Below are 27,585 nucleotides of genomic sequence, written 5' to 3'. Positions count from 1 at the left end.
TCACATCTCACCGTAGTACCCCAGGCACCAATGATGCTGCACATCTGCCCCAGCTAATTGGCGTTTGTGCACCCCCTCGAGAGACATGCTTATTAGCCTTTTACCTGCTTTAAGAATTAAATTGTCCTTCTGTTACTGAGTTACAGGAATTCCTTATTTATTTTGAATAGGAAACCTTTATCAGATGCACAATTTGCAAATATTTTCTCCCAGTGTATAGATTGTCTTTTCACTTTCTTGAAAATATTTTTGATATGCAGAAGTTCTAAATTGTGGTAAAGTATGCTTTATCTATTTTGTGTTTTTTTTATTTATACCTAAGAACCCACTGCAAAATCCAAAGTCATGATTTACATTTCTTTTTTTTTTTTGGTCTTTTTCATTTTTATCGGTACCAGGGATCGAACTCACGACCGCCTGCTTGCAAGGCAGGTGCTTATGCCGCTGAACTGAATCCCCAGCCCTGATTTACATTTCTTTATTCTTCAAAGTTTCATAGTTCTACTTCTTATGCTAGGGTGTGGGTCTGTTTCAGCTTTACAGATGGTGTGAGGTAGGGCTCCAGGTCATTCTTTTGCATGCAGTTCTCCAGAACCACCTGCTGAAAGGAGCATTTTCTCCACTGAATAGACTCAACATTTATTGAAAATCAATCAAACTATACTGGTTACTTCTGGAGTCTCAATTTTGTTCTCTTAGTCTGTATGTCCGCCCTTATGCCTGGACCTTTCAAATACGTTCAGTTTTGTGTTTCAGAAGTAAGAATTCTTTATTTTTCAAGGCTGTATTTGAGACTCTTTATGATTCCATAGGCATTTGAGGATTAGCCTTTTCGGGGAGCGGGGAGGGCGCTGTCAGAATTGTGATAAGACTTTCATCATCTGTAGACCACAGTGCAGTGTTTTGTAGTTTCCAGCGAGCAAGTCTCTTACCTCCTTGCCTACATTTATCCCAGGTATTTTATTGAGTTTTTGTAAGTAGAATTGATAACTTAGTTTCTTATTCATTGCAGATATGCAAAAAAAAAAAAAAAAAACCCACTGATTTTTGTGTTTGATCTTTGTGTGTGTGTGTGTGTGTGTGTGTGTGTGTTTGATCTTGTATTGTGCACTTTGCTGAATTTGTTTAATAGTTCCAGTAGCTTTTTGCAAGTTATTCGGGACTTATAAGACAGGATAATGTCATCTGTGACTAAAGATGATGTTATTTTTCCTTTCCAATTTGGATGGCTAATCCTCTGATGAGTATCACCTCCCAAAAACAACTCTGTGAGCACAGGGGGCTTATGAGTGACATCTGGGATATAAGCTGTAACAGTTTCTATGCTGCCTTTAAGTTCACTAATCTTGTCTTTTTCATCTAAGACACTGAATTTACATCTCTTTATGTTGTGTTGTTTTTTGAGTTCTATGACTCTTAGTCTTGTTTCTTGCACACTATACAACAGTTAAGACAATAATTTAAAATGTTCTCCTATATCTACCTCCTGTCAATTCTGGATAAGGATTCTACCCAGCCTCCTGGCCCCATCTCTTCCGCTGTGAGACCGAGGTCTCCCCTGGCCCCCCTGGGCCCCCAGTGCCTGTCTCTCAGGTTAGGGTCCTTCGCTGTTGCTCGCGTTTACCGTCCCCAGAGCTGTATTTCAAGTACTTTTTCTTCTCCCCTAGCGGTTTAGGGCCCTGTTAAGTCTAGCGTGTCTGCAGCGGCTACTTCTGCTTGAAAAGAAGGCTGCAGCACTGACCACTGGGCGCGGTCTCCCCAGTTTAACCAGATCTGTATAGACAGACGGACGTCCGTGCAGGACAGGCGCAGGGCCAGCTGTGACCGGGGCTGGGGACAGGGCCATCCTCCTGCACGCCCGGTACAGCTCTCCGGGGCGCGGCTGCTCCCGGCGCGCTGCTCCGCTACGGCTCCGTCGAGGCCTTCCTGGAGAGAGGCCGCGACTGGGGACTGGAGCGCACCGCCCGACACGCGCCACCACGCTCGATCACCAGCCTGGAAGCTCTCAGGTGCCACCAGGGGCCGACGGCACGGTCTACGGCGAGACATCGAATGGCTACGCAACGAGATAGAAAGCAATAGCATGCGCGAGGCGTCCAAAGCCGCCCCGCCCACAACACGCCCCCCAAATACACCCGGGAACCAGAAATCCCCGCCCACGCAGACCCCGCCTCAGGCCCGTCCCATTCCTAGGCTTTGCCCTAGGGCTCGACCCTAAGCCCCACCCTTTAGGCCCCACTTCATCCTCATCCGACCTCTCGCCCCGCCCCATGCTTCACTTCCTATCCGCGCTCGGACCTCGCCTCCGCCTCCGCTCCGCCCCTGCCTCGCCCCCAAGATCCGCCTCAGTGGCAGGCCTCGCCTCTATACGCTGCCCCGACCCTAGGCCTCACCTTCACCCCAGGTGTGGCACCGCCTCCTTCCCCGCCCCCGCGCAGGTTGCTAGGCCCCGCCTCCACGGCGCCCTGAGGGACGTCGGCGTCCGCACGCAGGGTGGTACGGGCGCAGGCGCAGACCGAGGCGCAGGCGCAGATGCGCGCTGGCCGCGTGGGCTTGAGAGGGCCGGGCTGCGCCGCGCCGCGCCGCGCCGCGGGCCGCAGCTCTTCCGGAGTTGGCCAGGCACTATGGCGCTTCGCTGCCTGCTGCTGTGGGGCCGGGGCGGTTGCCGGCCACGCGGGCTCGCACCTCTGCTCATGCCGGGGAGCGGCGCGGGCCGGAGCGGGCGGAACAGCCTTCCCACGGTGAGTCCCACGGGCGGCTTCTAGTCTGGGCAGTCTCAAGGTCACCGGCGGGGGCCCCGGTCTGTTCCCGTGTGAACGCGCCGCTCCCGGGCCCAGGACATGAGGGCGGTGGACGCGGGAAGTGGGGTTGGCGTCGGGAACGCTGCCCGTCTATCCCCGGGCTCCGCCTCAGACCTGGCAGCAGCCGGTGCAGACAACCGGAACCTGCTTGCGTCTCGCGGCTATAGCACTGGCGGCAGGACTGACAGCTGGGATCGCTGGGATCAGTGATAGCCTCCTGCTCCGTCCGACTGGCGTGGAGGTTGAGGTGAGGCCCGGGGTCCCTGGAACGTGGTCGACCCCTTTTACACAGCCCAGTGTGCTGGAGGTATAGGCGCAGCATCTCCACTTCAAAGGGGGTAATAGTACACCGTCCCGTGGTGTCGACGGTGTGCTAGGACCCTGGCACGTCCATATCTGCAGAGATCCAGTCCCTTGACAGGAAATAAGAGTGGTTTGCCTTTAACCTGCGCCCATTCTTCTTTATGCTTTAAGTCATCTCTAGATTGGTTGTAACGCCTAGCTATGCAAGCGCTTTTTAAATACCTAGTGCTTAGGCAATACTGTTTAGGGAGTAAAGACTGGGTCGGGGCGAATCTGTTCACCACAGATAACAAATTTTTTCTCGGTATTTTCTACGGGCTGTTTTGATATCCAAGAATTTCAGTATGCAAGGGCTGAATGTGCTTACATCCATGAACTTACCTGGAGGCTCCCTTGCCAGCCTGGCGTTTATCCCTTGCTCTGCATCTCTCCCTGCTCTACTGTCTGCGCTGCGTTTTTCAGTTCCTTGCATTGCGACTATTTTCTCACTTTACTTTTCCTAAATCCCATTTCTGAGGGCAAGGGATTTAGCTCAGCGGTACAGCGCCTGCCTGGCAATGCGAGGTCGTGAGTTCGATTCCCGGTACAAAAAAAAAAAAATCTCTAATCTCATTTCTGTTGCAACTAGTGGATATGGGACTCCTGTGCCATGGGTGGGTAGGGATCTGTCTTGTGAGTTTGCACTTTTTATGGCAGGACTCTTACCTACACCTTTTTTTCCAGTGCCTCCGGTGTGGCACTGAGTCACCAATGCTGAGATAGAAGGAAGTCAGTCAGTCCACACTGGTGGGGATGTGTCAGTGATACATAGTCCCCCTGGGTGTGGACATTTGATGGCTGTGCCAGTGAGGCAGTCTAATAGGAGACTCTTGTCCTTGGGTTCATGTCGCTGGTAAAGATCAGGAAGAAATCATGCTGTCTGGAGCAGCAATCTGTGAGGACCTGGGGAAAAGGTTTTGCTGTGTTGGCATATTATTTCTCAGGAACCATAGAGTAAGACTGGTGAAAAGCAATTAAAAAATGTTCAAGTTGGGGCTGGGGATTTAGCTCAGTGGCGTAAGCACCTGCTTGGTGTAAGCTCGAGGTCATGAGTTCCATCCCCAGTACAAAAAAAAAAAAAAAGTTCAAGTCATCACACATAAAGCTAAACAAAGATAAGGTGCTTTAAATCTAACCTATGTGAATTAGTATCTCGTTTTTTTTTTTTAAGTAGGAAAATTTATTGGGGAAAAAGAATAGGGAGTAGGAATTTCTCAGTAGGCTCACCAATACTTGTTTTTCTGATTGTAGCCACTCTAGTGGATATGAAGGGCCTTATTTTTATGTTTTATTTTTCTCATCAGACCAGAGAGCCAAATGATAATGGATGCTAATACAGTTAAACTTTGCTTTAAACATTGATACCATGGTTTGCCCCCTGCCATGGTGCTGAATTTTCACTTTGCAAAATGGTAAAAAATTACTTTAGCCTTTTCTCTACCAGATATGCATATATCTCCTCAATGTCCCTTTCCACTGATTGCTTTTATTTTTTATTTTTTTGGTACTGGGGATCGAACTCATGACCTTGCACTTGCCACACTGATTGCTTGTAGTTGTGCACCTTAAAAATTTAAGAGCACTTACTGGTTTGTTTATATTATACTTCGTGTTACCTAAGTCTTGTTTACAAACTTTTTGGTAACATGTTATATAAAGTGAAAATATATCCATAGTGGAACTTCTGTAACATGATTCTTACCTGGCAATAGTAGATCACAAATCTTTACCACTTATTGCTAATATAAGAGTTATCAGTGGTGTTAGGCCGTGGCTTTCTTCTTGAGTTAAGGAAATTTTACTATTATCCTTGCAAGCAGCACTGGCCTTGGCCTTGGATAAATGTTTTGAGGATTGGCATAGGTGGGATCACAGATGTCCCTCAGGGTCCATGTGTTGGCTTGTTCACTAGTGTGGGACTGTGGGAGGTACAGTAGAGCTCTTAGAAGTGGGATTAGGCAAGCTCTTGAGGTCTCTGGAGTGGGTCCTGGAGGAGGATGGTAGGGACCTAGCCCCTCCTTTTACTTTGGGTGTGAGGCGAGTGGTTTTGCTCCATGGCACACTTCCTCCACCCTGCGCTACCTCATCCCAGACCCAGAGCAACAGGGCCAGGAGCATGGACCAAACTCTTGGAAGCCGAGCCACCATCCTGCTTCTCTTGTCTGGTGCTTTGTCAGAGTGATGGGAAGCTATCGATTTAACAGAACTGTTACAGATCCTGAAAATGGGTCAGCACAAAGCCCCAGATTTTTGGTGTCAGACTTTGCCTTTCCGGTGCTACCAGGTAAACACTGCTAGAGTACCTGTGTCATGGATGGTTGTAATTGGGCTGCTTGTGAATGATGATGTCTGTCTGTCCTGCTCTGTTGCTAGAAGAGTAGAGTGGTGTCAGGGGACTCTGGTTCCTCCTGGGCAGTCTTCTGTGCTGGTGTATGCACCTGTAGAATGTGAAGCCATCAGCTGCTTTGTGATAGTTGATGTTTGTATGTTGAGTAACCCTCATGCTTTTGTTTTCCTGTCCTGTTGTAGCTCTATCACTATGCTACAGTACAAGCGACAGCCAGCAGAAAGCCTCTTCTGACAGATGTACTTGCTGCATATCAGAGGTTCTGTTCCCGTCCTCCCAAAGGTAAGTACTTAAGCATGTTCTGTGTTCTTCTGAGGCCTCAGCAGGTGTTTACAAGTGTGTGTCATGCTTTAGGGTCAGGGTGACACTTCGCCTCTTCCCCTTCCTGTGTCCTCTCCCCTACTCCCGCTCATTTCTTATCATAGAGGTGGAGGTGTGTCACCTTCACCTGTAATGCTTTACAGATGATGCATTCCTCACACGGAGGCTTCTTTCTTTAGCACTTCTGGCTTGTGAATTGTGTTCTTTAGACTTTAAGGTACTTGGGCAAGGCGTTTTACACTTTAAAAAACAAGTCAGCTTACACAAAACCTGATGAATTTTAGTTTGAGATTTTTTTTTTTCTAACAGGATTTGAAAAGTACTTTCCTAATGGAAAAAATGGGAAAAAGGCTAGTGAAGCCAAAGAAGTTACTGGAGAAAAAAAAGGTACTTTTTAAAAAGATTGTGTTGCAATTTATTGTTTTCCCTAATAAATGATGGTGATAATTTCCACTGATCAAAAAAAGTTTTGAGTCAAGTTTGAAACTATTGGTTTTAGCTATAAACAAAATTTTGTAGACCCCATGTTCATTTTCAAGTAATTTAAGATCACTTTGTAGATGTTGACTGATCAAACTAACTTTGGTAGATATATCTGACATATAACTTAAACCACTGATAAAAGTGCAATTTATATAACATTGTTTTTAAAATTGTTCCTGAGCTTGAGTTAAGTTCCGTCTTACGTTTGGGATTTAAGGAGGGTGGGATTAGGCCTGAGTCGTTGCAGTCATGTGGACTCTGAGCCTCCCGCCCCATTTCACAAGTGTGATACCATAGTGTCTGGCATTTGTTGTCATTTAACAGGCTTCATTTTTTTTTTTAGGGAAATGCAAGGAAAAATGTAAGTCAGCCTGTGAGGTTTAATCTGTAGTGGTCCTGAAGGTTGAAGCCAGGACCTCACAAATGCTAAGCACCCCACTGAGCTGTACCTTCGGTTTTAAATAAACTTGTCCTCTGGCAGGAGAGACAACTGTATGCTCAGAGAATGCAGAGAAGTGAAAGTGAGAGTGGGGAGAAAGGGCCAGAAGTGATGGCATGGCCAAGGGGTCCTAGCCCCTGGGTGGGAGTGTGGTTTTGGGCTTTCCCAGGCTGTGCTCACTGCTTCGAATCTTGGTTTGGGAATGCGATAATAGTATTGTGGTACAAGCACAGCCTGTTGGGTCCATTTTCATTGCTGTCATCTAGCTCCTCCAAGTGGTCAGATACCAGTAAGTACCTCTGAGGCGATATGCTACCTGTTTCCAGGCCTGTCTCACTGGCTGGGTTGGGCTGTTGTAGAGCTTGCCTGCTCTGTGCCCATCTCTATGTGTGCTATATGTGTGGCGGGTGTCACGAAGCCAGTGTGGGTGAGGGCCCTGTGGCCTGCCCCTGGTAGCCTGCATCCTGTCAGCTGAAGGTGGTGGATGGCACTGTGGGTTGGGAGGCTGTCTGGTTAGGGTGGCCGTTACAAAGTGTAATAGCTCCACAGCTGCAGATCCAAAGGCAGGGTCTCTGAATGGGAACTGTGAGGGAAGAATCTAGTTTGTGGCTGACCATTTTCTAACTCTCTTCATTGCACTACTGTGTGTGTGTGTGTGTGTGTGTGTGTGTGTGTGTGTGTGTGTTTCTGTCCAGATTTCCTTTCCTTTTTTTCCTTTCCCAGTACATTGGTTGTACTGGGTTAGGGCTCACCTCAGTGACCTCTGTAAAGATCCTGTTTCTGTGAAGTTGCATCTGAGGTCTGAGGGTCAGAACTTCAGTGTATAAGCTGGGCACGGAGGGTCAGTTTACCTTAACAGTGACTCGTCTCAGACGCCTGCACAGCAGCTATGTGTGAATAAGGCTGTTTGTGTCAGTGGTGGTGTGTGTGAGCGTGTTTGGTGTGGTGCTGAAATCAGTCCCAGGGCCTTGCACATGTTTGACGGGTGCTCCACCCAGAGCTGCACCGGCCCAGGGCAAGCACTTTTGCCAGTTATTAAAGTCATGGCCTCCTGGACAGACCCTCTATTCAGTCTTTGTTGCAGGAGTGGGAAGGGATGCTTGCTCTGTAACCATGGACTCAGGACTCTGCTTGTCTGTTTTAAATGCCAGTTGCTTAGCCACTGCCACTCAGCACAGCCACAAGGTACCTGACAGTTGCTTAAGCCTAGTTCCTTCCCTGTGAAGTGGGCATGGCAGCACCCTTCCAGGAACAGTCAGTATTTCAGGGGCCGCTGTGGGCAGAGCTCTGGGGTCTGCTCTCTGTGTTCTCAGGCATCCTTAGAGTACTTTCTTCAGTAGCTGACAATTGATGCAGTGTATTTTGTGTTAGCTCTTTGTTACCCTCTCTGTGGGGAAACCTGTGAATGTTGTGAAGCCTGCATTGCTTCCTGTATGTTCTTTGTCCACAGCAGAACCAAAGCCAGCAACTGCCCCACGCTCTTCTGGGGGAGCAGGTGGCAGTGGAGGAAAACGCCGGGGCAAGAAGGATGATTCCCATTGGTGGTCTAGGTTCCAGAAGGTTTGATTCCAAGCTCTGTACTGATTTTGAGGTTCCTGTGGTGGCCAGGGGCAGGTGGGAAGGGTTGGGGTCTCATCGCATAGGTCATGTGGGGTGCCTGTCTTCACAGAGACGCCTTCCCTCTTTGCCTAGGGTGACTTTCCATGGGATGACAAGGACTTCAGGTTGTACTTTCTTTGGACTGCTCTGTTTTGGGGTGGAGTCATGCTTTACATCCTGTTCAAGCGCTCCGGGAGAGAAATCACTTGGAAGGACTTTGTCAATAACTACCTCTCCAAAGGCGTAGTAAGTATCCTGTGGGGGCAGCAGGTGGAGTGCTCAGGAGGTGAAATTTTGCTAGAAATTTTTCCAGATATTTTCCCACTGGGTTTTCCTAATGCTGAAAAGCATTAGGCTGGAAGCACTGCCTGCACCCAGTGCTGGCAGCCTTTTTCCTGCTGCTGTCTTATCCTTTGCCCCTCACCTCAGGCTTGGCCCTTGTGATGCCTGTATGGCTTCTGGGCCATGGGGGAGGAAGCTGAGCAGAACTGAAAGAAGTAAGGGCAGCCGTAGGGCCCTGGCCTTGGGTCTGTGCCCTCCGGGCCCATTTCCAGTTTGTTTCACATGCCGTTCACAGCAAGACACGTTATTTCATGTATTAATAAAGATGCTCGTGATGAGCACTTTGTGCAGTGTGCCATCGGTGGGTTGGATCTCCTTTTCTGAGATGTTAAAATACAAAACCAGGGGGCTGGGGATTTAGCTCAGCGGCATAAGCACCTGCTTTGCAAGCAGGTGGTTGTGAGTTTGATCCCTGGTACCAATAAAAATGAAAATGAAAAAAATGAAAATACAAAACCATGCACCTGAGAATTGAGGAATGTGTTAAGAATAGAACCAAATTTTAGCTTCATGCATAGTGAAAGATATGGGTGCAGTTTTAATCTTCAGCATGTGTAAAGCCAGTTTTTCCAGCACCATTTTTATTATTTTATTGATTTGATTTTTTGTCTTTTGAGACAGAGTCTCCATATACAGTTCAGGCTGGCCTTAAGCTCACTTTGTAGCCCAGCCTGGTCTCAAACTTGCCACAAATCACCTGCCTCAGCCTCCAAAGTGCTGGGATTACAGGAGTGTGCCACCACGCCCCGCTACCAGCACCATTTATTAAAGAGGCTATCTTTCTTCCAGTGAATATGTTTGGTACCTTTGTCAATAATAAAGTGGCTTAGTTTGTCTGCTGTTGTTTCTGCATCTTCTAATCTGTTCCATTGATCTTTGGATTTTGTTTGTTTGTTTGTTTGTTTCTTTTTTTTTTTTTTTTTGCCAGTACCACACTGTTTTTATCACAGTAGCTTTATAGTATAATTTCAGTTCAAGGATTGTGATGCCCCCTGTCTCGTCTTTGTTGCCCAGGATTGCCTTTGTTGTTCTAGGGCTTTCCTGGTTCCTGATGAATTTTAAGATTGTTTTCTCTAATTCTGTGGGATACATTATTGGAATTTTGATTGAGATTGCATTGAGTCTGTGTAACAGTTTTGGAAGTATGGCCATTTTCACTATATTGGTTCTTCCTACCCAAGAGCATGGGATCTCTCTCCATTTTCCTAACATCCTCTTCAATCTTTTTAGAGTAGTTAGTTTTCAGTGTAGAGGTCTTTTACATTCTGTGTTAGGCTGATTCCCAGGTATTTCATTTATTTGGATAATATTGTGCAGGGTGTTGTTTCCCTGAATTCTCTTTTAGTGAGTTTGTTATTTGTGTATAGGAAGCCTACTGATTTTTGAGCGTTGACTTTGTAACCAGCTATGCTACTGAATTTGCTATTTAAATCTACCAGTTTTTTAGTGGAGTTTTGGCATCTTCTATGTAAAGTAGCATGTCATCTGCAAATAACGATAGTTTAAATTCTTCCTTTCTTGTCTTTATTCTTTTTATTTGTTTTTCTTGTCCAGTTGATCTGGCTAAAGTGTCTAGGACTGTGTTGAATACAAGTGGAGACAGTGGACGTCCTTGTCTTGTTCCTGATTTTAGAGACAAAGGTTTTAGTTTTTGTCCATTTAATATGCTGTTGGCTTCTGATTTCTCATAGATGGCTTTTATCAGATTGAGATAAAGACCATTTATTCTAATTTTCTATTGGGTTTTTTAATCATGAATAGGTGCTGGACTTTGTCAGTATGTTTTTCTGCATCTTTTGACATCATATGATTTTTGTCCTTCGCTTTGTTAATATGGTGCATAATATTTATAGATTTATGTATGTTGAACCATCCCTGCATCCCTGGGATGAATCCCACTTAATCATGATGTATAATTCTCTTGATTTGCTGCATTCTGTTTGCCAGTATCTTAAGGGTTTTTGTATCTATGTTTATTATGGAAATTGGCCTATAATTCTCTTTCTTGGTTGGGTTCTTCTCTGGTTTTGGTGTTAGGGTATAATGTTTGCTTCCAGGACTGAATTTGGGAGTATTGCTTGCCTTTCAATTTCATTAAAAAATTTGAGAAGTAGTAGTATTAGGTCTTATCTAAATGTCTTGTAGAATTCAGCAGTGAATCCATCAAGGCCTAGGCTTTTCTTCGTTAATGACGTCTTCAATTTCATTTATTGATACTGGGTTATTTAGGATTTTTATATCATCTTGATTCAGCTTGGGTAATTCATATGTATCTAGGAATCTGTCCATTTCTTCTGTATTTTTCATCTTATTAGAATATAGGTTATCAAAGTAAGTAGGTATAAATGGTCTTCTGAATTTCTGCAGGGTCTGTTGTGGTTTCACCCTTTTCATTCCTGAATTTTGTCTTTTTTTGGATAAGATTGGCTAAGGGTTTATCAGTTTTATTTAATCTTTTAATCTTTTTTTTTTTTTTATTGTGGTACTGAGGATTGAACTCACAATCTCATGCTTGCCGGGCAGACGCTTATGCTGCTGAGCTGAATCCCTGGCCAGTTTTATTTAATCTTTCAAAGAACTAACTCTTTGATTTGATTCTTTTCTCAAATTTGAGGTTCACCATTAAGTTGTGTGCACTTGCTCTGTTTTCCTGATATGAGTATTTGCTGCTATAAATTTTCTTATGATTGCTTTCATTGTGTCCCGTAAGTTCCAGTATGTTGGTATCATTCAACTGTAAAAATTTTCTAATATCTTCTTTGATTTCATCTGTGACACATTAGTTGTTTAGTAGGGTGCTGTTTAATTTCCACATGTTGATAAAGTTTTTGTGGTTTCTTTTGCCATGGGTTTCTAGTTTCATTGCACTGTGGTCTGATAATATGCATGGGATAATTTGAATTCATTTGCATTTACTTAAGCATGTGCTATGAGCCAGTATATCGTCTATTTTAGAGAATGTTATGTGTGCAGCTGAGAAGAATGTGTATTCTGGTGTTGCAGGGTGGAACACACTATAGACTTGTACTACGTCCATTTCTTCAAAAGTTTGGTTCAGGGCCAGGGATTTAGCTCAGCAGCATAAGCGCCTGCCTGGCAAGCACAAGGTCATAAATCCGAACCTCAGTACCAAAAAAAAAAGTTTGGTTCAGTTCTACTATTTCATTATAGATTTTTTTTGTCTAGTCGATCTGTCTTTTTTGACATTGGAGTATTGAGATCTCCCGATACAGTTGTATTAAGGCTTATTTGATTTTTCATGTCTGTTAGTATTTGTTTTATATAATTGAGTGGACTGATAACTTGTTGCATATTTATGATTATTATCTCTTCCTCTTGATTGTTCTCTCTTCCTCTTGGGTTGTTCCCTTTATGAGGCTGTTGTGACCTTCTTTATTTCTCTTAATCAGTCTTGGCCTGAAATTCATTTTGTCTACAAATAGAATAGGTATCCTTGCTTTTTTCTGGGTTCCTGTTGTACGGAATATTGTTTTCCATCTTTTGACTTTCAGTTTATAAATTTCATTTTGAATAAAATATGTTTCTTGTATGCAGCATATTGCTGATCTTTAACTGAAAGATTATTTCTAATTTCATTTTTCCAGAGCCTCATTCAATTGCTTTTCTGTTTCTACTTCAGGGAGGCCAGGTCAGAGGCTTTCAGATTGTCCTCTGGATTTGCCTTTGGTGAACTTGATGTCTGAGGTTGTGTTTTGTTTAAGTGTCTTTCCATTTTTTCTTTTTTTTTTTTAGTTTAATTCTTGGGGTTGTGCTTGTAAATTGTCTATGGTGGGTTGCTTTATCACTAGTAGGATCCCTAGATAATGGCTACTTTTCCCACGTGTCTTCCAGCTGTAGCTGGTTTTGGGGTTTGAGTCTGTTGGAAGGTCTGACCTCCTTGGTTTTTTGGAGAAGAGAAGCTGTTGCTTGTTTGGCCCAGTCCCTGGTTCTTTGGTACTGGACCACAGTATTTTTTGTGACCCTTTGTCTGTCTCAGTCATGGAATACCAGGACGAACAGTTATATCAATTTTGGCTATAGTGGTACCAATAGCATCAAACACATCTAGCAAATGACAAACACATTCTAGCAAATGACATTCGAGCTAACCCTTAATTTGCCACTTTTAACCATATGCACTACATTTGTGGTTATATAACAAAATCTAAAACCAAAAAATTATATGCAGTTTACAAGTCAATTTTTGCCTTCAGGGATTAGGATTTAAGATGGATGCAAGATCATGGATATATGAACAGAGATGACTTCTTCCTTTCTAGGTGGGATGCTCTTTGTTTCTTTTTTTACAGAGGACTGACTAGACCCTCGGATACCTGTGTGTTTGTGTTGGTGTGATAGGGAATAAAGGAAGACAGAGAGACAAATTTCAGGATACAAGGAGTCCTGGAGGAGTTCGCCTCCAGTGGACTGGCCTGGCTACCTCTGCTGGTGACTCACTTTTATTAACTAGTAAAAAGCGGGGTGATGGGGAAGGAGTAACTACAGAAAGTGGGTAGATAAGGGTTGTTAATGAGAAACCAGGTTGTCTCAGATACTGGTTTGCCTCAGGAGTGTCAGATCAGCAGCATTCTGCCCATGGCTAGGGGCATGCTACTGAGGTGGGTGGGGGTAAGTCAGATAGCTCCTCCAATCCATCACAGAGCCTGTTCCCCGACACTTTGTCTTGCCCAAGTGCACTAACTGACCCTTGGGGTTCTGCTGTGCACCGTGATGAAAGGTGCTCTCCTGCCTAGTTCCAGACAGAAAGAAAGCCGACCGTCTTCCGTCTTTGTGTGCATGTTTGCTGCAGTTAGATGGCTTTTATTATGCTGAGGTGGTTTGTTCTTTAGTTTTGTTGACTTTTTTTTAACATGAGAAGGTACTGAGTTTTGTTAAATGCTTTTCTCATGTGTTTTTATTCCTTCATTCTGATAATGTGGTAGATGACAGCAGAAGGTTTTTGTCTGCTGAACTTACTTACCTTAACTTAACTTACTGTGTTTAACTTACTTACTGTCCTTATTTACCAGAATAAATCCCACTTAGTCTGATGTGCAGGATGTGGTTTGCTGGTTTCCTGAGGTTTTGCATGTGTTCTCATATGGGATCCTGGTTTGTAATTTTCTCTTTTGGTAGTGTCCATGTCTGGTCTTGCTGTCAGGGAAGTGCTGGCTTCAGCGAATGAGTTAGGAAGTGCTTCCTTTTTGTGTTTTGGGGAAAATTTGAGGGTTAGTGTTAGTTTTTCTTTAATTTCTTTTGTACTGGGGGTCGAACTCATGACCATGTGCTTACAAGGCGGGCACTTATGCCGCTGAGCTAAATCCTCAGCCTCCTTTTTGTTTGTTTTTTAAGTTACCAATGAAGACACCTGGCCTTGGGTTTTGTTCATCAGTTTTTAAAATTAGCAATTTTGCCTCATTACCAGCTACAGGTTACTCAGATTTTTCTGTTTCTTTGTGGTCTAGTCTCAGTAGATTTTGTGTTTCTAAATTTCAGTCTTGTGAACAGCATGGAGTTGTGCCTGTTTTATTACTTGTAAAAGAACTGCCACTAGGGGCTTCTGTGTTTGTGTTTGCTTCTTACTGCTGTGTGTCTTACAGATCCTCTTGCCCATTTCATAGTGTTACTCTCTTTTGTGTTTAACAGAGTTTTTGTAGTGATGTGTTTAAATTCCTTTGTCAGTTTTATATGCTGTCTTTATATTTGCCATACCCTAAAGTTAATAAGTTTATACTCACTTCATGGCTGTGACTCAGAAAACCCCCACATTTGTTTGTTGTGTCTTTATATACTGCATGCCCCAAAACATAACATGGTAGTTCTTTCAAATATGAAGGTACAAACGGAAGTTACAGTGCTGTTAGTTTTTATAGTGATCCTGTCTTTACCACTGTGGAGACCTTCATTTTCCCCTGTCACTGTGAGGGGTTTTTTTTGTGGAATGTGTCCTGCAGGACAGATCCCGTAGTAATGAAACCTCTTGCCTTTTTTCTTTGGAAAGACAGCCATGTGTATAATTCTTGACTGGCAGATTTTTCCTTTACTCCTTTGATTATCAGTTCACCATCTTTGGCCTCCAGTTTCTTGTGATGCTGTTCAGGACTTTTGTATATGAGGAGTTTCTTAAGATTGTGTTTCTCTTTTGCTCTGACAAGTTTCATTACACATAATGTCCTCAGTGTAGGTCTCTGAGTTCATTTGACTGGAGTTCACTGGTTGCAGATGCTCTTACTCTTGTTTTCCATCAGATTTGGAAAGTACTCAGCCATATTTTTAAGGAGTATTCTTTCTGTCCCCTGCCCTTCTTCTGTGACCGCAGTGTTGTCTAAGTACATCCACTTGATGGGCCCTGCAGGTCCCTTAGGCTCTGTTCACTTTTCTCCAAACGAGAAAGATTCTCATTTTTCCCGAATTTCAGTTGTCCTGTCTTTCCCTGGTTGGTTCTCCTACATTTGGACCCCTTGATGAAGTTTTCATTTCGGTTATTGTACTTTTCAGCTGTAGAGTTTTTGTTTCTGTTCAAGTCTTCTTTTTATTGATACATTTGTTTTGTTCATCATTTCTTGACTTCTTTATTTTCCTTTTAGGATTTTGAGCTTTATTTTTTTCCCTAAGTACTGGCAATTGAACACAGTACCATTGCACTGAACTACATTGCTGGCCCTTGAACTTCTTTTTGGTTTGTTTTTGAGAGAGGTTCTTGCTAAGTTGCTGAGTAACTCAGGTTGGGCTTGAATTCATGATCCTCCTGCCTAAGCCTCCTGGAGTGCTGTAATTACAGGCATGTGTCTCCTTGCCTGGCTCTTTGAGCATTTTAATTCTTTGTCTGATGTATCTGCCATCAGCTCTTATAGGGAGAGCTTACGTCTGTCTTCCTTTAAATGAGCCATACTTCTTTGTCGCTTTGTGTGCTTTGTGAGTTTTAATTTTCTGCTGTTGAAAACTGGACCTGTGGATCTAATTACCTACTCTGGAATCACATCTGTCCTCCCTCCAGGTGCTGATCAGTGTTCCTTCCCTTTTCCTTCCCTCTGTAGCTTCTTCCATCCTGCTCCCTGCTGTCTGTGGTTAGCTGTTCACCTCTTGTCCTCTGCTGTGTGTGGCAGCCTCAACAGACTCCTGGGTGCAGGGTGGGGGCAGTTCCGGTGCTCCCTGCCCCTCCATCCTCCCAGCTTCTGACAGGGGCTCGGCTCTGAAGTGAGTGCCTGTCACATGCGCAGAGCTGTGTGCGCGGCTCTGTGCCTCTCCTTCCGAGTGTGCCTGAGGGTTCCCTGTCACTCCCCTCTGAGCCTGCTGGCTCTTTGGCTTCAGTTTTGGGGAGTACTGGGAGCCATTCCCTGCCAGACTGGTCACCTGAGGAAGAGTCAACCTCTCTTGGGCGTTTCTGGAATTTCCTGGGGTCCCTTTCCATGTGTCACTTATACCTTCTAGATGGGAGGAGTGCACCTGCCCTAAGGGCTGTCTCCTGAGCCAGCTGCAGCCTTGGAATGGGGTACTGGAGGTGTTGCCGAATGTCCAGCATATTTAGGAGAGTCAAGAAAACAGGTGGAAACCACTTTGTACTCAGCAGCAAGGAGAAAGAGGTCTTAGGCTGTCAGGAGTGAAAGGAGACTGTTGGGCTGTGACAGGGCTGGAGTGCCACCCGCCACCAGGAAGCACGCAGCAGAGCCTCAGGGCATCGGTCTGCGGGTGACCACTTGGGAAGGTCTGCAGCAGTGTCCGAAGTAGCAGTGGTGGTGGTGGTGAGGACTTTGAAACAGCTACCTGTGTACTAATAGGGGAATGCATAGGTAACTTTGGGGCACCCCACAGAACCACAGGGTAGTCTGGTACCCCTCACGGATGTAACGCTGGCAGGAAAAGAAGGTGCGGAACAGATACAAAACAAGCTGTCTCTAGACTCGGAGGACCGTGGTGCTGAGTGGAGGATCCCTTGGGGTCACAGGCACTGTGCCAGCCTGGGTGTGCTGGGCAGCTGGCCTCAGGCAGGGTCTCCTGTGGGATGGGGGCTGGTGGCCCCCATGTAGTAGAGATGGGAACTCAGGCTTCTTTTTCCAGTTATTTTTGTAAGTATGAAGTGTCCCCTGCAAAATGCCCATAGGAATGTCTCAAGTATTTTCTGAAAATGTATGTTTGATTATTTAATTTCTTAAATTTCTAGGTAGACAGACTGGAAGTCGTCAACAAGCGTTTTGTTCGAGTGACTTTCATACCGGGAAAGACTCCTGTTGATGGGGTAAGTTAAGCCATTGGTTGATAAGCTTCACTGTAAATTGATGCCCTAACCTGAGCAGACTCGTAGCCTGGCCCTGGTGGGCTCAGGTCCGAATACTGTTCCGCTGATGGCTGAGAAGCAGGTCGGTTAAGGGGTGGTCTGGAGTTAGCACCTGGACAGTGGCTGAGACTGTGTAGGCGTGGGAGTGAGACCCAGTCCTTATCCTGCCTGGGCTCCGGCTGTCTCCTGCATGGCTGTGGTCACGGCTGTCCCCAGCGCTGTGTCTGTGCTGCTGGGAGGGCCCTGCCCACGTGTCCAGGTACCGCGGCTCCACTGCACTGTCTCCATCCTGCTGCAGCTAGAGTGCTGCTGCTTTCTTTTGCCCTGATGCAGGCACCAAGCCGTCTTGGAAATAGGCACTGCCATGTGCTGACACGGCTCTCTATGCTCTGTGTCTTTCTGAATTTCCTGTGAGAATGTGTGTTGCTCGTTTATTAGACTTTATTGGCGCTTTCACAAATAGGTCAGAGGTTTTCTGTGCTGTATTGGAGCAGCAGTGGTGGCTGACCTGCTAGCCTGTGCATACCCAGGCCGGGGCTGCAGCTGGGTCCTCTCTAGGTGCCCCTTCCACAAGCCCTGGCATCTTCATCCTACGAAAGGGAATGACAGGAATGCTTATTTGGGGCTGAGTGCGTAGTGGAGGTAGCAGGAGTCAGAGGTGGATCCTGACTGCAGTATACACAGGAGCCCCTCTGTCCCCCAGTTCTTAGCTTGATGTCCTCTTGTGCCTTAGTGAGACCTGCAGGTCTCTGGTGAGAGCCAGGCGTTGAGCCTGGTGCCTAGAGTTAGGAGGAGTCCTGGGGCTAAGCTGTCCCTGGTTTGGACGCACAAGGATTTTCTGTCTTGGTCAGGAAACCCTCGTTGTGCACAGCTGGCTCACTCCCTGCCATTTCTGTTTACAGGCCATGTGGAAGTGCCGTGAGGTCCCCCAGGAGCACACGGTGGAGGGTCTGGGTAGATTGTGAGGTGATTGGAGGTTAAAGGAGAAGCAGTATTTTTGTGCTGTAGGATGAGGCCCGGGCTCACCGGATGCCTGGCCAGATGTACCGGCACCTGTAGGGCATGCATGTGCACAGGGAATCTGAGACCACATCAGTGTTTGTGTCAGTGGTCTGAGTCTAGAGCCAGTCTTCTCCTTCCAGGAGGCCATGCACCCACAGGGACCAGGACTCGTATTCAGCCTGTAGACCCTAACGCTGTGAGGGGCATGGTTGTCCCTCTGTGTTCCTGGGTTCCATGACTTCAGCATGCATTGATTCAATCAGCTGCAGGTTGAAAATACTGAGGGAAGATGTACGTCCTCACTGAACAAAGACAGGCTGCCCCCTGCACAGTTCGGTGTGGCAGCTGCGTGTGGCATGCTGACAGCAGGCTGGGTGTTCTAGATCATGTGGAGCCACCACATAGGGAGGGAGGGCTGTGTGCTCCGTGCTGGTACCGCAGCTCCTCCTGGTCAACACTGCACATCAGTGGGCTCTGCTGTCCCTGGTGGTTTGGAGCTAGGTTTAGAGTTGGCTCCAGGTATCAGGGGTGATCTGCTGTGCTGGCTGGCGGGCTTGCCGTCACCCAAGCCCTCGGTGTCCCTGTCTAGGACTATCAGGGCTTCCCAGCTCCAGGGAGATGCACAGATTGGTTGAGGACATTCTTGGGGCCTTTCTGGAGTGCTCTTTGCAGTGCTCCTGGGGTGAGCATGGAGGTCAAGCTGCCTGGTGTCAGGTTGGGGCAGGTACTGGGAGATGGGGAGCAGGAGCAGGAGGAGGAGGAGGCCTGAGGAGTCAGATGGGGTTTCCACTTTAGAAATTGCTGAGACAGCACCCCATATGCCATGTGTTAGCACTAAGGAAGACTCCTCCCTGTGTCAGTAAAGCCAGGCTTTATTCGTACTGTGATTAAAAAGTGAGCAGTCAGCCCTTCAGTGAATTGGACCTTTTGTTTCCACTTCATTCTTAGGATATTTGTTTTTCTGTTTTTATAGCAATATGTCTGGTTTAATATTGGCAGTGTAGACGCCTTTGAGCGGAATCTGGAAACTTTACAGCTGGAGCTGGGCATAGAAGGCGAAGACCGTGTGCCTGTGGTCTACGTAACTGAGAGTGATGGGTAAGGAGGGCTTGTGAACCGTCAGCGGTGGCCAAGGGCAGTGCTGTGCGTGTCGCTGGACCCCACACTAGATTTCCAGCAGGCGCTTTTTAATTTGCCCTTACTTTTAAAAGATTGTAACTTATTATTTGCACCTGACTGATTTTCTACACATTCACATTTATCTTGATTTTTTTTTTTTCCTGCAGTATTCAGGATTGAACTGAGGGCCTTAATACTGAGCTATATCCCCAGCCTTTTAAATGTTTAAACAGGGTCTTGCTAGATTGCCTTGGCTGGATTTAAGCTTGAGACCTTCCTGCCTCTGCCTCCCAGAGGCTAGGATGGCAGGCTTGCTGCACCACATCTGGCTCATTTACCGTATCTGGGCCTTGGGGGGTTGAGCGTGAAGAGCTCCTTTGTAGGGGAGTAGCATTCCTACCTTTTAACTGTTGTTTATGTTTCTACTTCATAGAATTTCCCATATATTAAAAAAATTCCTTTCCTTCCAGAGTGTTCCCTTAGGCCTTATGTCTGGGTGGATACTGAGCTTGTGTCCAGGGTATGTGAGGGGCATGGTCAGTGGCAAGGCCCTGGGTTACTGGGGGCGCAGTGGCCTGCAGTGCCCTTCTGTGCACTCCAGAGAGCCCTGTGCCAGCAGCTCCCCACTTCCCAGTGCGTACACAGGGCTCCTTGCTGTCGTCCCCACTTCCCAAGTGAGCGTGGCATGTGGTCTCACTTTCTGTGAGTATGAGAGGAGCCAGTGTCCCTGGCGGTCATGTGCCATGGGCTACCGCACTGCCAGGACATGGGGTTCCTGGGTCCCCTGCCACACAGGCCCTGAGCAGCAGCTCTGAGGCTTCCACAGGGCCTCCCAACCCCCGGCTGGGGGACCCCTTGCTACCCGACAGTGCTGCCAAGTGGCCCATCAGATGCACTGCAGGTGTGGCAGTCTTTCCGGGCTGTGGTTGTTGCATGCACATCCCCAGTGGAGCCTCCTCGGTCTATAATTCCAAAATTTGAAATGCTCCAAAATTCAAAACTTTGGAACATCAGGTTGATTTTCAGGAAAGTTTCAGATTTTCGAGCATTTCAGGTTTCAGGTTTCAGGTTTTCAGATTCGTTTTGATCATAACCTATAAAATGGTTTTGTAGTTACAGCCTTTTTTTTCTCCTCCAGAAATAGAGGTGAATTTTCCATGGTTCCTGTTGCTTGCTTTAGCAGTATTTAAAATTCTGTAATAGATAAAATATTAACAAATCTGGCTTTTGTTTCTGTTTTGACCCAGTAAGCAGTTTTCTTAGTGTTAGGCCAACTACACTGTTGTATTAACCATATAAACACACGTGTAGCCATGATCATGTTAGAATAAAAACCATGATGAGAAACAGAAGGCTCTGTGCCTCGGCTCCCTGCACTTTCCATGCACTTTCCATAGCAGCGCTGGCTCTGGGCCTCAGCATCTCTAAGCCCAGCAGGAGAGGCCTTGGGATCGGATAGCCAGGACCCCGAGAAGGCTTGTCTGCATCTCAATAAGAGAGTGGACTTCTCACCCAGATTAGCCCATACTTGGGTTACATTTTTAAGTAGTTGGAAAGGTGTTTCTGTGACACTTGGATGTGTGATGGTAACAGCGTGTAGTGCTGAGCATGAGGGGTACTGATGGGATCGGAGTAGAAACCACAGGCCGAGTGCATGTTGAGAGCAGGCTTCTTTGGTGTTACCCTTGGTGATCTGCTTCACTGATACTAATGCTGAGGTTCTCTTTGATTTCAGATTAAATGTTAGGATATTTAGATTTTTAAAAAATTGCCAGGTGTTTGCAGCTGCATCTCAAGCAGCATGTTGGAAAGGTTACGTGTGTGTTCCTGCAGCTCATTCCTGCTGAGCATGCTGCCCACGGTCCTCATCATCGCTTTTCTGCTCTACACCATCCGGCGAGGCCCTGCTGGCATTGGCCGGGGCGGCCGTGGTGTAGGTGGGCTCTTCAGTGTTGGGGAGACCACGGCCAAAGTCCTCAAGGATGAGATAGACATCAAGTTCAAGGACGTGGCTGGCTGCGAGGAGGCCAAGCTGGAGATCATGGAGTTTGTGAATTTCTTGAAAAATCCAAAGCAGTATCAAGACCTAGGAGCCAAAATTCCAAAGGTAAAATGAACTCCTGGAGGTTCACCCAAAACTTTTGTAGTGTTTCTTCATCTCTGAAGCCATCACTCTATGAAGTTGGATGACTTGCTATCAGCTGTGTGTCTCTGTGCTGCTTCACTTAGGTTCTGTCTGATGCCAGTCTGTTCGGGTCTGATTTTGCGTGTGTCTCATTGCCCAGTTGTGTGAATACTTGTCTTCTCCCCTCAGAGCCTTCCTGGAGTCTTCTCTCTTTTCCATCAGAGATAGATGCCCCTGTGCCAGCACACACAGCCCCTCCTCCAGAGGCCTGAGCCACTGCCTGCGCCGGCGAGGAGGCAGGCAGCACTCAAGCCCTTTTCCCGCTAGCTACAGGCTGCACACCCCTGAACAAGGGGTAGAAGCTGACCTCACATTTGTCAGTGCATCAGCTGAAAAGTCAACAAAAGCATCTGGGGTGATTCTTTTTCTAATCTGTTAGCAAAGCCCACTTGAAAGAGCATGTTGTGATGGACGGGCAGCGTTTTCTGCTCTCCGCACCATTTGCATGGCTGAAACTCGTCTTATGGTTTCGTGATTTGCCATTGCACCTTTGTCCTGCTCTCCTGGTTCCTCGACCCCTCTGCAGCTCCAGCCCATGGTTCACTGGTGTTTTCCGCAGATACATTTTTGTTTTTGGATAGGTTCATCAGTGGTACTAGATTTTTACTTCCTTTGTAAAACTTAAGAAAGTAAGCAAACTTTTAAAAATGCCTTGAAATTTTGTTACAAACTCTGGAAAAAACTCTTGACCACATTCTTTACCTCCCTGCAGGCAGTGTGAAGAAAGGAGTGGATGCTATTCAGAGCTGGCCACTCAGTGGGCAAAACATTAGTGAGCGGGTAGCACAGGGCCGGGTGCATGCCCACACTAATGGCAGTGCCTGTGCTGAGAAGCAGAGGTCAGAACAGTTTAGGCACCATCTGGATTCCAAGGCGTTTCACTTGCAGAGAGTAAGAGGGTTTGGAACTCTGGAGTGTGTGTTTAAGTAAGGCTTGGTCTGTTAGGTCGATTTCTAGCCAAAGTCACCCTTTCATACTGCACTGAAATTTTTATAAAATAAGGGAAATAGTATGGTTTCACTTTTTCCTCAAGTTCTTTGTTTGTTTGTTTCTGTTTCTTTTCTTTTCGTTGTCTTTTTGAGACAGGGTCTTGCTGTGCAGTTCAGGTTGACCTTGAGCTCACTTTGTAGCCTAGGCTGGTCTCGAACTCACAATGATCCTCCTGCCTCAGCCTCCCGTATTTTTTGAAACAAATTGTCTCTAATAACCCTTTTCTTATCCTTAACACAAAGAATGTTCTACCATAGTTCAGATATTTAAGAATTATTCTGTGTCTGGCATCAGTGGGGCTGAGACAGGCTGGTGCCTCACCAGTTCCTCTTTGGAGTCCTGACCAACAACCAATTCCTCCTCTGCAGGGTGCCATTCTCACGGGTCCTCCCGGCACTGGGAAGACACTGCTGGCCAAGGCCACGGCTGGAGAAGCCAATGTCCCCTTCATCACTGTCAGTGGGTCTGAGTTTCTTGAGATGTTCGTTGGTGTGGGCCCAGCCCGGGTAAGTCCCTTACCGCTTAGACATGCGAGCTCACCATCTTCTGTGCTCCCTGGCTGAGGGCAACCTTGTCCCTGGTGTCCCAAGCGCCTACTGGCCCAAGCCTGCAGGGTGACCACTGCTGAGACCATTCTGCTTGCATGGTTCAGGCAGTGGCTTGGATTGTGAGTTAGTCCTTTTGCAGAAAGTGTGTCGAGCCCCACGCAGTTAGGGAGCCGTTAGCCGTGCTACAGGTTTGTGCAGCCATCTGCTGACACAGCAAGCCCTGGCTGTCCCTGTGCATCAGCTTCATCTGCCCACTCCATCCCAGCCTGAGCACACACTAATCTACTTTTTGTCTGTAGATTTTCCTTTTCCAGACATTTTTGGAGGTAGGGCTTCACTGTGATGCCCAGGCTGGCCTTGAACTCCTGGACCCAGGCCCTCCTCTTGCCTTAGCCTCCTGAGTGTGAGACCACAAGCATACACCACCACACTGAACATCATGGGGCCTTTTGTGCTGGACTCTTTTTACTTAGCATGATGTTTTCAGGTTCAGCAGTAACTACGTGCTGCACTCTTATCGTTAACTGTAGCATTTTCCTTAGCACTTGTACCACATCCTGCCCTGTCCTAGCCCGATGTTCTGTGTGTGTGTCTTGCCCTCCCCTCTGGCACATGGCTAAGTTCTGCTTCCTTCGGTCACAGCTGCCCCTGGGCCTGTGGCATGACCTCCACATGCTGTGGTTTTGCTTCTTTCCTCACCTACATATCAGCCCTATGGGTATTTTGTAAGAAGAGATTGTCCATGTAGAGATTGTTCTTTTGTTACCGAGCGGTCAGAGGTGTTTACAGATTCTTGAGGCCAACTCCTAGTCACTCTATGGTTTGCACTGTTTTCTCCTATTTCGTGGACTGTCTTTTCACTTTTTTTTAATGAAGCGCAACTGATTTTTATTAAGTATTTTTTTCTCTTTTTCTTTTGTTGCTTGTGCTTTTGGTGTTGTGTTTAAGAATCCATTGCCAAATCTGAGACCATGCATATTGATTTCTGTGTTTTCTTGTAAGAGTTTTATGGTCCAGCTATTTAAGGTCAATGTTGCGTTTTGAGTCAATTTGGTATACGGTGTGAGGTAAGGGTCTAATCTCTTTCCTTTACTTGTGGATATCCAGTTTTCCCAGCACTGTTTGCGGGAAAGACTATTTTTCTCCATTGAATGGTCTTGGTTTATTTCTGGATTCTCAGTTCTATCCTGTTGATCTGTGTATTTGTCCTTAGATCAGTATCATAGTCTTGATTACTGTTGTCTTGCAAGTTTTGAAATCAGAAGTTATAAATGTAGTTTTTCAAAAATTTTTAAATTTTTTTGAGAAAGAGTTTCACTATGCAGTTCAGGCCAGTCTTGAACTCACATTGTAGCCCAGACTGGCCTCAAACTTGTAGTAATCCTCCTGTCTTGGCCTCCCGAGTGCTGGGATTATAGGCATATGCCACCAGGCGCAGCCTGGTTTATATTTATTTTTATTTTTGGTACGGGGAATCAAACTTGGGACCTTATGCTTGCCAAGCAGGTGCTTATGCCATTGAGCTATATCCCTGGCCTGGTTTGTTTTTTGAAGACAATTTTTACTCGTGTATTTTATTAATGTCTAAAATGTTGACTTACTGTGTACAAGTAGAAATGCAGAGTCCTGTTAGAGTACTTCTGCAGACATCAAGATTCTGCTAATAATCAGTAGGACAGCAGCATGTCACCATTGTAGCAGATGTGGTCCCCATCTATGGCTGTCCTGTCAGCATTTTAAGGTGCATGGGGCAGCCACAGTTACCTGGGCTTTGCAGAGATGTAGGAGCTTAGAGAAGGCAGATGTTTATGAGTCAGGCTACGAAACGCATGAGTAAGCAGAGGTTGAGATCAGAGACTACCGGAGAACTGTGCAGGGCAGGCGGGCAAGTTTGCAGGGTGCTCCGAGGGCAAGCTGAGGGAGGTGAGCAGTTGGTAGTCTGAGAGGCTTGGAATGTGTGGGGTGGCTCAGGAGTGGCGACTGGAAGCTGGGTGTCAGAGAGCATCTTGCAGCGTGACTTTGTCAGGAGCAAAGAGAAGGCAGGGATCAAGAGACCAGAAGAGACTGCAGGGTAGGTAACCATAGGGAGGGTTGGGACGGGGCACCTGCCCCACAGATGAGGGGCAGTCCCCAGCTTCAGCTGGCTGAGGGGCAGGCATGGACCCCTTGCCTGTGAGTGTTTTTGGGGCCCAAGTTTGAGTTGAGCCAAGAGGTGCACTGGCAAGGAGGCCGTGATCAACAGTGTAGGAATGGAAATCCTGAAGCCAGGAAAGGGAACTGAGTGGGAGACCCTAAAACAAGCTAGGAAGTGCAAGGAGCACCTGATTCTAGCCACTCAGGAGGCTGAGGCAGGAGGATTGCAAGTTGGAAGCCAGCCTGGGCAATTTACTGAGACCCCAACTCAAATTAAATAAAATGGGAAAGGCAGTGTATTGGGTAGAGTGCTTACCTAGGAAGTGTGAGGTCCTGGGTTCAATCCTGAGCACGGCAGATACAGACAAGTATAGGCACCATCCACAGCTGTAACTGCTGCTTCTGCCTGTCAGGTCCGAGACCTGTTTGCCCTTGCCCGGAAGAACGCCCCTTGCATCCTCTTCATTGACGAGATCGACGCGGTGGGAAGGAAGAGGGGCCGTGGCAACTTTGGGGGGCAGAGTGAGCAGGAGAACACGCTGAACCAGCTGCTGGTGGAGATGGATGGTGGGTGAGCTGCTGTCCTGTGAGAGGACGGAGCTTTGTTAAAGGCCCCTCCTGACACCTTGCCGGCAGTGTGCCATGGCTCTATTGCCCATTCACAGGAGAACTCAGTTTTCTGTGACCCTGAAGGATCGAGCAGCACAGCCTTGGGCCAGCCTGACTGGGTGCATTTGAAATCTGACACATGGCAACTTCCTATGGGGTGGAGAGCGACTGAACCCGCTCACCTGCCCCAATCAAAGCTGCCCATACAGCACAGGGCAGGGCACCAGCTGAGCCCCTATGGATGCCATCAGAGGGCTCCACCCCGCCACCCACTGTGATCATCCCATACTGTCCATGTGTCATAGCCTGTCAATTCAAAGTGAAAGATACTTAAGGATAGTTGTATATACCCTGAACTTCTTTAGTCCAATGCAAGGCTGTTGTCCTGGAGGACCCATGTAGTGACAAGGCCCTGTGCCTTAGGAGGTAGGCAGTCTCAGCTGCCCATGCCTCCTCATGAAGGCACTGGCTTCTCCCCCCAGGTTTTAACACGACAACAAATGTGGTCATCTTGGCGGGCACCAACCGGCCAGACATCCTGGACCCAGCCCTACTGCGGCCAGGCCGCTTTGACCGGCAGATCTTCATCGGTGAGGCCTTGGCCACAGTGGACCTATGGGCCGTGGTGGGCTCTGACTTTCTTTCTAAAAATCTTTTTCTTTTTTTATGTTTAAAGAGAAACAAATACAGAATTTCAAAACAAGTTAACAGGCTAAAAATCTTTTTAAAGGACCCCCAGACATAAAAGGAAGAGCCTCCATTTTCAAAGTTCACCTCCGGCCCCTGAAGCTGGACACCGCCCTGGAGAAGGAGAAGCTGGCCCGGAAGCTGGCATCTCTGACACCAGGGTTTTCAGGTGAGCTGCACACAGCCGGTGTTGCTGATGCTGCCCACAATGCATTGCCTTTCATTATGCCATTTCTACTCAGAACCTGGGAGGTGGTACACTGGGCCCCTCAGCACCGGTCACCAGCCTCAGCCCAGCCCCTTCCTCTGCCCTGGAGTATATGAGGTCTGGTTCCTGACCGTGCCTCATTTTGCCTGTAACCATTCCCAAGTGTTTTTTCTTGAAATTGTTCTGTTGAGATGAGACTAGCATGCCTCACTCTGGGAGGCTGAGGCAGGTTGATCACCAGTTTGAACCCAGCCCAGGCAACTAGCAAGACCCTGTCTCAAAATAGAAAGGGCAGGCCAGGCATATAGCTGAGTGGCACAGTGCCTGCCTGGCAAGCACTAGGCCCTGAGTTCAATTCTGGCCCTCCCAAGCAGCCCAGTGGTTTCACAGAGCTCGGCAGCTGTCACTGGGACCCAGTCTAGGCTTAGACAGCCAAACTTGGACTCTGCCCCTCAGCCGTCCTGCTTTGGATGCGATCCCCACAGGGACCTGCAGTGCGCACCTGCTGTGCAGCTGCCCATCTTGTCGTGTATCTGACTTCATCCCTTCTTGGCATGGCCTTGGGTGGGTGGGTGGGTGTCCCTATCTCGTCTCCCGTTCATCCTGGTGGACTCGGGCATGGCTTCCACCTTGGGCTGTGAAGAGTAGTAGGGTGGCTGTTAGCACTCACCTGCCATCCTTCGTGGCCACATTTGCATTCCACTCTGCCAGGGGTCCATTCTGCTTGGAGTCCACTGCCAGGTCGTGTGCTAAGTCTGTGCTAGCTTTCTGAGGAACTGCTCCGTGTCACCTTCGCTGATGTTTCCTCCACGTCCTGGGAAGCCTGTGCTACCGCTGTTCCCTGAACATCTCATCCTGTGGGCAGGGCGCAGCGTCTCACTGGTCTGGATTTGGGATGTGGAGCATCTCTCTTGTGCTTATCCCAGGGTTTTCTCTCACTCTTGTCTCCTCCTAAATGCAAAGTTAATTGAGAAATCCAAGGAGATTATGTGCACCTGGACAGTCAGAGGTGGTTAGTCCTGAACTTTTACTTGTATCTCATATTTGTTTATTGAGTATATATGTTGTTCTGTGGTTTAATTGATTCTTACATTTTTTAATCTGGAAAAATAAGACGACTTGTAGGTCTGAAAAGCATTTGGTAAGCTTCCCATA

The 27,585-nt window shown here is 47.0% G+C and overlaps 1 protein-coding gene and 1 long non-coding RNA gene across 3 annotated transcripts in view; one reads left to right on the top strand and one right to left on the bottom strand.

The window, feature by feature from the left end:
* Nucleotides 1-1,382: 1,382 nt before the first annotated feature.
* Nucleotides 1,383-2,481, bottom strand: LOC134471846 (uncharacterized). The gene is made up of 2 exons (XR_010041559.1): nucleotides 2,394-2,481; nucleotides 1,383-2,056 (listed from the first exon to the last, which is right to left on the bottom strand). It is a non-coding gene; the product is annotated as an uncharacterized LOC134471846 (long non-coding RNA).
* A 46-nt stretch (nucleotides 2,482-2,527) lies between these two features.
* Afg3l2 (AFG3 like matrix AAA peptidase subunit 2) overlaps nucleotides 2,528-27,585 on the top strand; it is a 34,285-nt gene continuing 9,227 nt past the window's right edge. Inside the window, exons 1-12 of one of the 2 annotated variants that reach the window (XM_013146663.3) lie at nucleotides 2,528-2,741; nucleotides 5,673-5,772; nucleotides 6,121-6,198; nucleotides 8,187-8,293; nucleotides 8,426-8,578; nucleotides 16,836-16,910; nucleotides 18,925-19,049; nucleotides 20,904-21,177; nucleotides 22,614-22,751; nucleotides 25,340-25,493; nucleotides 26,018-26,125; nucleotides 26,266-26,391. In XM_013146663.3, the coding sequence (XP_013002117.2) occupies nucleotides 2,625-2,741; nucleotides 5,673-5,772; nucleotides 6,121-6,198; nucleotides 8,187-8,293; nucleotides 8,426-8,578; nucleotides 16,836-16,910; nucleotides 18,925-19,049; nucleotides 20,904-21,177; nucleotides 22,614-22,751; nucleotides 25,340-25,493; nucleotides 26,018-26,125; nucleotides 26,266-26,391 (1,555 nt within the window). In that variant the 5' untranslated portion in view covers nucleotides 2,528-2,624. Of the gene's footprint in view, nucleotides 2,742-5,672; nucleotides 5,773-6,120; nucleotides 6,199-8,183; nucleotides 8,294-8,425; nucleotides 8,579-16,835; nucleotides 16,911-18,924; nucleotides 19,050-20,903; nucleotides 21,178-22,613; nucleotides 22,752-25,339; nucleotides 25,494-26,017; nucleotides 26,126-26,265; nucleotides 26,392-27,585 lie in introns of both variants that reach the window. The other variant, XM_063232007.1, reaches the window with a different exon arrangement.

Source organism: Cavia porcellus, unplaced genomic scaffold, assembly GCF_034190915.1.
Source record: "Cavia porcellus strain 051 isolate PalLab524CR breed Dunkin Hartley unplaced genomic scaffold, mCavPor4.1 scaffold_20, whole genome shotgun sequence".
In the NCBI taxonomy this organism is placed as follows: Eukaryota; Metazoa; Chordata; class Mammalia; order Rodentia; family Caviidae; genus Cavia; species Cavia porcellus.
This window is presented reverse-complemented; position numbering and strand designations above follow the sequence as displayed.